The sequence below is a fragment of the Sinocyclocheilus anshuiensis genome, unplaced genomic scaffold (genome assembly GCF_001515605.1).
Source record: "Sinocyclocheilus anshuiensis isolate Anshui unplaced genomic scaffold, SAMN03320099.WGS_v1.1 scaffold766, whole genome shotgun sequence".
NCBI lineage: Eukaryota > Metazoa > Chordata > Actinopteri > Cypriniformes > Cyprinidae > Sinocyclocheilus > Sinocyclocheilus anshuiensis.
Genome location: NW_015546060.1, coordinates 808,082 through 819,215, shown reverse-complemented (window position 1 = coordinate 819,215; position 11,134 = coordinate 808,082). Strand labels below are relative to the sequence as shown.

Below are 11,134 nucleotides of genomic sequence, written 5' to 3'. Positions count from 1 at the left end.
ATTTTTTTTTGTTTTGTTTTGTTTTTGTTTCTAGAAGTAATCCACTGGCAAAAGACTAATCCTGTCTTTGCAGTCTTCTTAGGGCATTCTGGGTAAAAATGCATTCATATTGTGATTCACAGGGTTTAATGTCTCTTAGATCAGAGAGCATCAGTATGTCCTCTTCTGCAGTTTGGACCCCTACAGATATTTTGGCATGCTTTTGATGATACTCTTCTTTTTTACAGTCATTTAAGCCTTGAAAGTTGAGAGAGGCTTAAAACTGTGAAAACTAAGAAGAGGAAGCAGCAGGAACCAGCATACTGTGTCCTAACCAGGCCTGACAGCGTTAAAGCAAACACTTTTTTTTTGGTGGTTTGCTTTCTATTCCTTTCTCAGCGATTCAGTCTCAGTGAAAATTCGAAGTGTTTTGTCTAAATAAATTACAAATAAAACAATAAATGGTAAAGTCAAATTGACCGTTAGATGATGGAAGGCATTTAAATGTTTTAAAGGTAATCTAAATATAAAAATAGGTGAAATTAACTGCACAAAATAAATATCCAATATTGACCAATAGAGGTTTACAAATGTATTTATTTATTTAGTGGAAAGGTACTAAACCTCCCTCAAGCTTCAAGAGTTTCACTGTTTTCTTGTAATCTGGTTTCTAGTAAAGAAGGCATCGTCACGCTTAATCTGATATGGACGTAAACAGTTGATTGCATTAAATAATCTCTGCTCGCTGACGTAACTGCTCTTTCCTTCTCTCTCTCATTCATTCTTTGACTGGCTGAAGTCTCCAACCAAGTGGTATATGAAGCTGGTTCCTGTAAGTGTGATTGTGAACACCTTCTTTCATCCCGGCTTCTTCCATCTCGTGGCTCCATCGTGTTTTTGTTGCCATGACGATGCTTTCACATTGTCCTCAGCTTCATTAACCACGCAATAAACTGTCGACAGAGAAATATTTATATTAGGCTGAGTAAAAATAGATTTTATGTTACCATCCATTTCTGTTAGTTAAAGTTCCCACTGCATGTCTTATTTTCAGTACTTTTCCATACGTTGGTCAGTTGTTGAATAGGCCATCATGAACTCTCTGAGTGTTATCAGATGTGATTTGCTCTACTGAATCATTTGTTTATGTCTGTTTGCTCCAGGCACGTTATAGGAAGGAGCAGGTTCTGCCCAAGATGGTGCCGTGGATCCCCCCAGTGGACAACCTCCTGAAGGACAGCACAGATGGCTGTGCCCTCGCCGCCCTGCTGCACTTTTACTGCCCCACCATCGTCTTCCTGGGAGGTACATGAACCTGCCAAACCTCCAGCATTACCACACACAAAATAATACACAAGGTTCCGAGAGAATAGTGTGTGGGAGCTGTTGAATCAAAATTAACCCTATTTACTTTATTGAATGCACATGGTGTTATTGTACACAGATCATCAGTAGGAATGCAACTCATACTCAAAATCCATGTTTAATTTAATTTAATAAAATTAATTTAATTGATTTAATGACAATGTAAATGGTGACAATGGATGATATATTCATGGAGATATTTTTTCACAGTTTTTTGAAAATGTTATACAATAGACAAATGTTTTTTTTCCCTAACATTTCTTTAAAGAAATACACACACACACACACACAGTGATGTGTATTATTTTAATATTTCTTAATATTATAAAATAAAAAAATGATAGTATTAATATAAGTATAATATTATATTTCTACTTTTTCCACAATATTTAAAAACAAATGTAGAATATACAATAAGCACATATTTTATAACATTTAATTAAAAAAACAATATCACCAAAAATAATGTTTATTACTTTATATTTATACCCTGTGCCTTTATATTATATTTTTGTATTATTAAATAATTTAATACTACATTGTATTAATATTAATATGATATTATTATATTTCTATTTTTCACAATATTTTGAAAGAAAATATACAAGAAACAATAGACAAATGTTTTCTCTTTTTTTTTTTACAAAAGAAAACAATATCCACATTAATACTGTGTAATATTTTATATTATTAGAAATTATAGTACTAATAAAAGTTTAATATTATTTTATTTCTATTTTTCACAATATTTTTAAAATATTATACAAGATACAGTCAAAAAACAATATCCACAATAATAGTATTATTTTGTATTATGAAAAACTTAGTAGTAATAGTAGTAGTAATACAAGTGTAATATTATTATATTTATATTTTATCCTCAATATTGAAAAAAATATTATGCAATATTTTAAGTTGTTGGAGGAGCCCAGACAAATGATTTTGTTTCATAACATTTCACAACAAAACCATAGAAAATTGAAGTCTAGAAAAAAATAGTGGGGAAAAAAATATATAATCAGGAGTTATGTTGGAATTTGTTGTGTAAGAGGCCATGTGGTTTCACGCTTTCGAAGGGTGCACATGTGTGCAAAGCCTACAAAATCTTATATCAGTTGACAAACTGTAAAATATAACAAATTGAGAGAGCTCTCTGCAATGAACACTAAAATCCTGATCATTCTAGATGCTGGCAGTGTGCAAAGCTACATCTGATGACAATAAAATCTTTCTGTAGGACTGTGCCCTCTCCTTAGTGTCACTATCAAATATAGGAATGATGTTACCATTAAAGGAGAGAATATAAATACAAAATATTCAGTATTCGCACGCTGTCTGAGAAGCGGCTTTATGTGCGTACAGTAAACCGTCTCTCAGAGAATGCGCGAGTACTGAGTGCTCTTTTGCTGCTTATTGCGCTTGAATGGTTTAAAAATTCTTGAATGTTTAATTGCCCAGACTTAATAACACGTGCATATACATTCCATCAACTGTCCTGAGTGTCTTTCACGCTGAAATGCCTGAGAAATTTCCCATATTATAAGTGCGAAACCTAGGGAAGTGAGTAAAATTATGCATAATACCCACAATCCCACGCCCAAATTCCCACCCTGAAAACATTTCAAAAGCATAGGCTTTTGCTTTACAAATCTCACCCTATGGCAACAAACAGGTAGCCTGCATGTTTTCTAGCCAAGTAGTGACTAACTCAAACCTAGCCTACCTTTTAAAGTAGTCTATAAGCTTCCTCCTCTTTGTTTCACTCATATCTTTAAAAACTCTTGAGGTTGGATCATCCAAAGGAAACGAACTTGCAACCTACTGTACATATGATATTTTTGAAAGTTATTTTTAAACGTGCTGTAAATGAGTTTTGAGCTTTGAATTCGTGAATACAATAGTCTTCAACTACTCATTTAGAAACATTTATGTGACTTTAATCATCCTGAACTCCTGTTAATCTTATCACAGTGATGAAGAGGACTAGTGCTGATTCTCCACCTAGCTGTAAAATCAAATGATGGATGCAATTACATTTATCCCCACAGGCAAACGTGAATCACATGAGTGTCATTTTAGACTCCATGATTAATGGGCTTCTCTGTGATTGGTTGAGTCCTTGTCAGATCTGCCAAATAGGCCGGATGATCTGTCAGTGAGTAGTGCCTGATTAGTGTAGCACTTTATCGTCTTTGATTTGCAGACATTTGCCTGAAGGAGACCATGTCGCTGGCAGACAGTCTGTACAACCTCCAGCTCATCCAGGACTTCTGTAAGGAACACTTGAACCATTGCTGCCACTTCAATCTGGAGGACATGCTCTACGCTCATACTTCCATCAAAGTAAGCCTTCAGATACAGCTTGTATCTTTCAATTAGAGGTGTTTTACAGCTCGATGCAATTAGAGACCCTTAAGTTCCCCTTGCCTTCATAATTCATTGGTTTATGTGTTTATAACTGTAGGTCAAGGTTTGTCAAATTTCTCAGGCCACGACATATGCGGTTGGGTGGGATACTGTTATTTGGAGCCCTTTTCTCACAATAGCGCAAGTGCTGCCTGTGGGAGTTGGCTTTATTCCTGTTAAAAAGCCAAAAGCATGAGGCTTGCCTTCAAACGCTGGTGCTTAAACCAGCCTCCCAGTGGAAGCAGATTCTCTAAAGACTGGTGCCATTGACTAAAACAGCAATAAAATCACATTAAAAATGCCTAGAAGATATTTAAATATAGGAATCGTGGTTTGCTAGATAAGCCATTATGGAAAGATCTCAAGAGCTTTTCTACAGCAAGACGTTTTTTTAAGCCTTTTTTGCTTTTATTCTGTGCTTTTCTCTGGGAAATACCTCCTTTTATGAGATTTTCATAATCTTAAGATATCAAAATGTTATTAAGACTTGGAAAAAATTTTGTTTTGCGAGTTGTAGATAGCGTCAAACTGGAGATTTTTTACTTTAGACTGCTTTGTCAGTTCAGACCACTCTATGGACTGAAAGTGATGGAAGTGAAGACCAGTTTTTTTATTTGTTTTTTTCGTTCTGAATGTTGTCTTCGTGTCTTTGATCTCAGTCCTCTCTGGACTGGAGAGAAAGAACATCTGCTGCCAAGATTTTCAGTCTTGTTGACCGAGAAGCCTTTGGTTCTATGGAACAGACATTTCTGCTGTTGCTGTTGAACTCTGGTTTCAGTGGCTGTGGAAAGAGAATATAAAGATGTAGTTTGGCATTTTATGGTTAGGATTTGGAAACCTGGACACACTTACTAAACCACAAGGAGGTTGTTTAAAATGACCTTAGAAACTCTAAACAGAGGGCAAGTTGTTTAAAATGACCTTAGAAACTCTAAACAGAGGGCAATGCTACTGGTTCCACCTGTTTTTTGTTTAAAGTGTTATTCCACAAATGGTAGCAAATTCTCACAGCATGTTGGGTTTTATTAGCACCTAACAGCCTCTGGTTAGAGGACATGAGCAGCATCTGATAGAGTCTGATACAGTGCCAGACTTCAGAGCTGAATCTCTGAAATATGAGTGGAATTGAGAGCAGGTCACAGAGCTGTAACCTAGACCCAGTTTCTGTCAGAGCTAATCTAATCTCAGCTGCTTCCTTTTATTAAAATGTTCAGTGCGCTTAGCACATGTGCTTCATGTGGTGAGGTGCAGCTTTGAATCTGGACTGTATTGTGACCTGATCTCATTCCCGTCATATTTATTTCCAGTTTGCTCTCAACTGTATAGTAAAAAGTTCCAAAAATCCCCTGGTTAAATAGATTAATAAATGAGTAGAAGTTTGTTGTATATTTATATAATTTTGAGAAAATAGTAAATAATTATACATTTATAGTATATAGTATATGTATATTTATTTTCTATATATAATTGTGTAATTTTTTTTATATCTAATTTGGTTTTCTGCAATTTAGAAACTTGTCTGGGTCTTTTCTAAATAAATATTGATATATGCCATTAATTTTTGATTCTCCAAAATTCACCAATAATAATTTGCATATTTTGAAAAAACAATGTTTAAAGATTCGTTTGGTATGCTGTTATTAAGGAATTTGCATACGGGTGAGGAAGCATGATTACTTTTTTAACATGATTTAAAATGTAAATATTTGTAATAAATTGACACTTAAAAATTGACGCCCCGAATAAAAAGCAACATTTTTATCCCCTAAAACTACAGTAAAACCTAACCTATGTGAATAAGTACGTAGACAGGCAGATGGGGGAGAAGACGCATGTGCCAAACACCATCTGGGTACAAGCATGCGCCTGCTTTGGCTCTTTTATCCACTCCATATAAATGTTGCCAGTGGACCCCTTTATTTATTCCTTTAGTTATTGCCAATAGCATTGGTAGATGGGATATGTGACATTGCATAAAATCAGTGAGGTTGTGTACAAATTTCACCCTGAACTATTTTAATTAATTGACAATGGGTAGCTTTATCTTTGTTAATTTGCTAGTACGTGACATTAATGTTATTATTAAAGGCTGTTGCAAATGTTAACAATTGATGCCTTGGATTATATGAGTAAATGCTTTAATCATTTGGTTATATGCAATAGATGTGGCTTTGAGTGTCTAGAGCTACTCTAGGCTATAAAGAGAGCAAGGACTCTTTGTTGAAAGTCAATTAAAATGCTGAGGTAATGTCTTCTGGGAGTGGCCTTGGGTAATTGCTGCGGTTACACTGTGCCTTTAAACTGCTAGATGTAAATTCTGCTGAGTGGGAATAGTGTATCAGAGACATTTTTCATCATGTCAGGTACCCTCTATGAATTCAAGGTCATGAATTCTGTAGTCTTGGCATAAAGATGTTGTTCATAGCACAAAAAGCTTGTGTGCATTATTGGACAAAAAAGCTATATATACTGTAAAGTATAAAATCCCTCAGAATTCCTTATATATACGCTATATAATTAAATTTGAAGGAAAAGGGCACTCTTGTCTCCAGGTGGTGTCCGTTCATGCATTACCAGGATTTAGAGAATTGCAGAGACATCTTGTGGGAGAGGAGGAATATTACACATACTAGTTTTATACAATCATGCAAATTATTTTGGAAAAAAATGCTTGCAATGCAAGTTAATGTGTTTGTTTGTTTTTACCAGAATAACTATCTTGTGTTTATGGCTGAGCTCTTCTGGTGGTTCGAGGTTGTTATGCCGCCATTCGTCCAGCCTCAGGTGTTGGATACTGAAGGTAGACTGATATTACAATAGAATTAATTTTCCAGAAATATTAGCCAATGGTGTTGACATTTGTATACCGACACATTTGTCTTGTCATTTATAGCACCAGCCCCTTCACTGAAAAATTTGCCATCTGTGCCCATCTCAAAGGTCACAAAGAGAAGTTTCATGGAACGACCGCCTAGTCCAGACAGACCAAGGTATATCAAAAGTCTCTTTTATTGAAAACTTCCCCCTTCTGCTTAATTTACTTTGAATGCCTGTAGCAGTTCAAATTCAAACGTAAAATTGGATTGATATTCATATTTTTTTTATGTTCATGTTAAAGTCTCCCGCTCCGACCTCAACCACAGACTTCAGGCTCAGGTAAATTTAAAAGGCCTAAAAAAAATTTTATGATAACAAAATTTAAGTCTTAATATGAAATGCACCCAGTACTATATAAGTTATACATGTGTGCTGTGCAGGTGAGATCAAGAGATCAACCTCAATGTCATTTGTGGAAAGCTTCATGGGTACTTGGCCCAAAGAGAAGAAGTAAGTGCAAGTTCATCTCATTATTGAGAATAAAAGACATAAAGTTTGAAACTACATGCCGATTGGATACCATCCTCTCTTCTTTCTTCAGGTCTGCTGCTCAGGGAGTGTTCTTTGAAATCCCACTTGATAAAGAGAGCACCAATCAAACACCTACTGGCCGAGGGATGACTCGGTCTGTCAGCACTGAAGGATTTGGTTTCAAGATGCCCCACGGCACCAGGGGCATCAAGAGAAACCTGTCCTTTCAGCCTGTCAACGGCAAGAACATGGGCATTGATGAGGACGTCTGTCCTGACAGCCTGTCAGGAAATCATAATGGCCGTCTAAATGGCTCAGGGCCACCTAGCATCAAAGAGGCCCTTGAGATCATCCACAACTCAGAGAAGAAATCTCAGAGCCCTAGGGCCCATGCGCCCAGTGAGGGCTTCTTTCTTCACCTCCAGAATAAAAGTGATTTGAACCCTGAAGCAAAGGATGGCGAGCTAGACTCAGTTTCAGAGTCATCCAAAGGGGTTGCTAGCACATCCACCACTGAAGTAGACACCGGCATCCATGTGCGGACGGAGGACATCCAAGAGACACTAGATGAGGACTCATCCCTAAGGGATTGTACTGTCAGCATGGAGTTTGACACAGATCAAGCCTTTGAAGCAAGAGCTTGCCATAGCCAGGGCTCTACAAGCTCATGTCCCAGCAGCCTAAGCAGCAAGTCCCCTGCTGGAAGCACCCCTGCTTTTACACCTGGGATTAAGATGACCAGCTTTGCTGAGCAGAAATTCCGTAAATTGAATCCAGCATTCCTCACTCTGTTTCCTGGGCTCCTTCACCTGAGGTCAGCCCTGCACATCAGCCATCCAAGGACCCGGCCCAGGCCATGGCTGCGGAAATGGTGCAGCTGCACATGAGACTTGAGGAGAAGCGTCGAGCCATTGAGGCTCAGAAGAAGAAAGTAGAGGCGGCTTTTACCCGACACCGTCAGAAGATGGGACGCAGTGCCTTCCTCACAGTTGTCAAGAGGAAAGGAGTAGATGGCACCTCACCTTCTCAGGAGGACACTCCTAGCTCAGAGGGAAGCAAGACGCCAGCGGAGACACCTCAGCCAGTCAAGTCTCTGGTGAAGTCTGCGGGTGAGGACGGCACATCCGAAGCGGACCTGATGGAATACACACGTTCCATTGAGAAGCTCAATGCTTCCCTGAGCTTCTTGCAGAGTGAGATGCAGCGGCTGGCCCAGCAGCAGGAGGTAATCATGCAGATGCGGGAGCAACAGGCTTGGGTTGTGTCGCCACCTCAACCTTCGCCGCAAAAGCAGGTGCAAGAGCTCCGAGGGAGTGGGGCACGCTCTTCTGGGTCTCCCTCACCTGCGGATTCTCCTAGAGCTACGCACTGTTCCCCTACAAACCTTAAGAGGAAGTCTGCTTCTTTCCATTCCAAGACACCAAGGACACCCAGACCCAGTGAGCTAAAGATCACTCCCTTCAACCGAGTCCTGACTGTTCCACAGTCGGTGGACAGCATACCACGCTTGAGAAGGTTCTCCCCATCTCAGTCCGTGTCCTGCTCATTTTCTTATTTGGGAAATGAGAAGAAACCACCATCAGGAGCTGAAGCTACAGACAAGGACATAGAACAAGGCCTTGAGTCATTGTCGATTGAATGTTCTTCTGGTACCATCACCTCCCCAACCAAAGAAACCCAACAGGATGTAACCGAAGATGCTGACTTGTCAGCCAAGGAGCCAGAAGAAAGGGGAGAGGAGAGCAAGAAGGAGAACAGACAAACAGAAGAAAGGGAACAGCTGAAGAAGCCAACAAATGAGATAAAGCCGGTAGTGGAATCTAGTGTGTCGGAAGTTTTGACGCAGATCGTAATGGAGACCGTCATTGTCACTCCCACCGAGCCAGTTGATATCGCCCATCAGACCAACAAAAATTTGATTGAGGTTCCATTGTCTGTTCTCAAGCCCCTGGATGGACAGACGTTGCAAGATGAAGGCGAGAAGGAGACTTCAGGGGAAAATCTGGACGATGAGCAGAAAATGTTCCGTGGATTCTTCTTTAAGGTAGATATGAATGTCAGAAGGTCCTTGTCTTAATCTGTAGATTAAGGAAGCTTGGAAATGAACTCTTCCACTACCACGTGCGAATACTTAGAGGTGAATGCTAAGGCAAGCATCACTATTACTATTGCTTACAGTTAGCAGTTTGAATTTAAGATGATTTGCCTGTTAAATTTTGGTGTGATCAAATCTTGTCACACCATTGGGGCTATGAACTTGAATGCTACCTTCAGTTATGTGGTTTATTGAGGATATTACTTTTCTTGACTTTATTGAGGGCTATGTTGTCTTGGACCAGAAAGCAACCATCTAGAGAACCTTAGCAATGGCCTAGCAATTTGTTAAAACCCACATAGTACACCTTAGCAAACAGCTAACAATACCCTAGCAGCTATCCAGAACACTTTAGCATTGTGGTGGCAAGTGCCTGACACATTTTATTAAGAAACTGTTTAAGCTGTTAAGGGCCATAGTTATAACCCAGAATGGTGTATTACCATAGCTTTAGCTCAGGAAAATGCTGCTGTGTGACTATAATGAACAAAATTATTTTTAGCGTGAACAGTCGCAGAAGGAGGTTAGCTTGGGACAGATCTCTAGAAAATGCAGCTGTTTGATCTAGGTCAGAAAACTAAGTCAAATAAATAATTTATTTTGTGGTGTTAGCGTTCTGTAGGGAGTCTGAGAAGTGTTGTGTATCTGGCTCATCCAGACTCGTCACATTAACATCAGTAAATTGCCTTCAGATTCCTTGTTCAGATACTAGACCTCAACATAAGACATTAACAGAGATTCTTAATGTCCATTCTGATAATGTGTTCATGTTGTAAGGATGATATGAAGGAAGAGGACAGCATGGCCATGAAGCGAGCAGCGCTTCTGGAGAAAAGACTGAGAAGAGAACGGGAGAGCCAGCAAAGGAAACAGCAGCTGGAAGTGGAGCTTGAGCAAAAGAAAGAAGAGGCCAGGTAACACCCAGCCCAGCCTTCAGTCACTAAATCTAAACTCCTCCCCCTCGTCTTTAATTTCAATATCTGTCTTTTTCCACAGATTGAAAGCAGAGGAAGACCGCATGAAGAAGGAAGAAGACAAAGCCCGGCGGGAGTTCATCAAACAGGAGTACCTGAGGAGAAAACAGCTGAAGCTTATGGAGGACATGGACACGCTTGTCAAACCACGGCCTATGGGGGCCAAACAGAGAAAACCACGGCCCAAATCCATCCACAGAGATGTGATGGAGTCCCCCAGGACTCCTGTCAGGGCCATGGCAGGTAAAGGGCAAAGCCCGACATGGCATGCTTTGTGCTACTCTCAGCCTTTTCCTGTCCAGCTCACTGCATCCCTCTGTATTTCCTCCTAACAAGTACTCTAGAACTTTACTTGCCTAAATATCTATTCGAACCAATTTATTAACTTTCTAACTAATTTCCAACTATTTTCAAAGGACTCTCCCTGAACTAATTTGAATTCATTTAACCAATCTGGCTGAATTCTTTTAAGAATCTTTCAAATGACACTCTTTTGTGTGTGTTTTAGACAATTTGAAGGAGTTAGAGAGACTGTTAGCAACATTATTGCAGAGAGCTGTACTGTTATGAGGGTAACACAAAGTTTGGCGGGCTTGGTGTTGTCTTGTGTAACTGTGGGTCCTGTCCTGTTTTGTGTTTTGCATCCAGGTTCACGACCTCGTGTTTTTTCAGTTTCCAGCCTGTCTCTGGCATCTCTTGGAGATAATGACAGTGTCAACTCAGATAAGAAAACACAAAGGTAAGAAGCACTTCAAGCAGTCAGCAGAATGAGAATGTGTTTACTTGTGTTTCCCTGCAATTCTATATTTTTCTCTAGCATTACTGTACAATACTAACCCAGTATCCTTTGAATTCTCTGTATTTTTTCCTTTGTATTCTTGAATGTTCTTGCTTCTTAGAAGCAACAGCTTAGCATCTGGCAGTCTTTTCTTCTATTTGAGCTCTACTAGTGTGAGAAATAGAAGGT

General features: G+C 39.2%; 1 protein-coding gene across 1 annotated transcript in view; it reads left to right on the top strand.

Annotated features, from left to right (window-relative positions):
- The window catches only part of LOC107699427 (calmodulin-regulated spectrin-associated protein 2-like), a 41,200-nt gene that overhangs the window by 20,812 nt on the left and 9,254 nt on the right, over nucleotides 1-11,134 (top strand). The window contains 13 exon segments of the mRNA XM_016500681.1: nucleotides 779-811; nucleotides 1,143-1,284; nucleotides 3,548-3,687; nucleotides 6,460-6,550; nucleotides 6,644-6,740; nucleotides 6,869-6,906; nucleotides 7,008-7,077; nucleotides 7,169-7,877; nucleotides 7,880-9,142; nucleotides 9,971-10,107; nucleotides 10,190-10,410; nucleotides 10,816-10,906; nucleotides 11,067-11,132. Of these exon segments, the coding sequence (XP_016356167.1) occupies nucleotides 779-811; nucleotides 1,143-1,284; nucleotides 3,548-3,687; nucleotides 6,460-6,550; nucleotides 6,644-6,740; nucleotides 6,869-6,906; nucleotides 7,008-7,077; nucleotides 7,169-7,877; nucleotides 7,880-9,142; nucleotides 9,971-10,107; nucleotides 10,190-10,410; nucleotides 10,816-10,906; nucleotides 11,067-11,132 (3,098 nt within the window).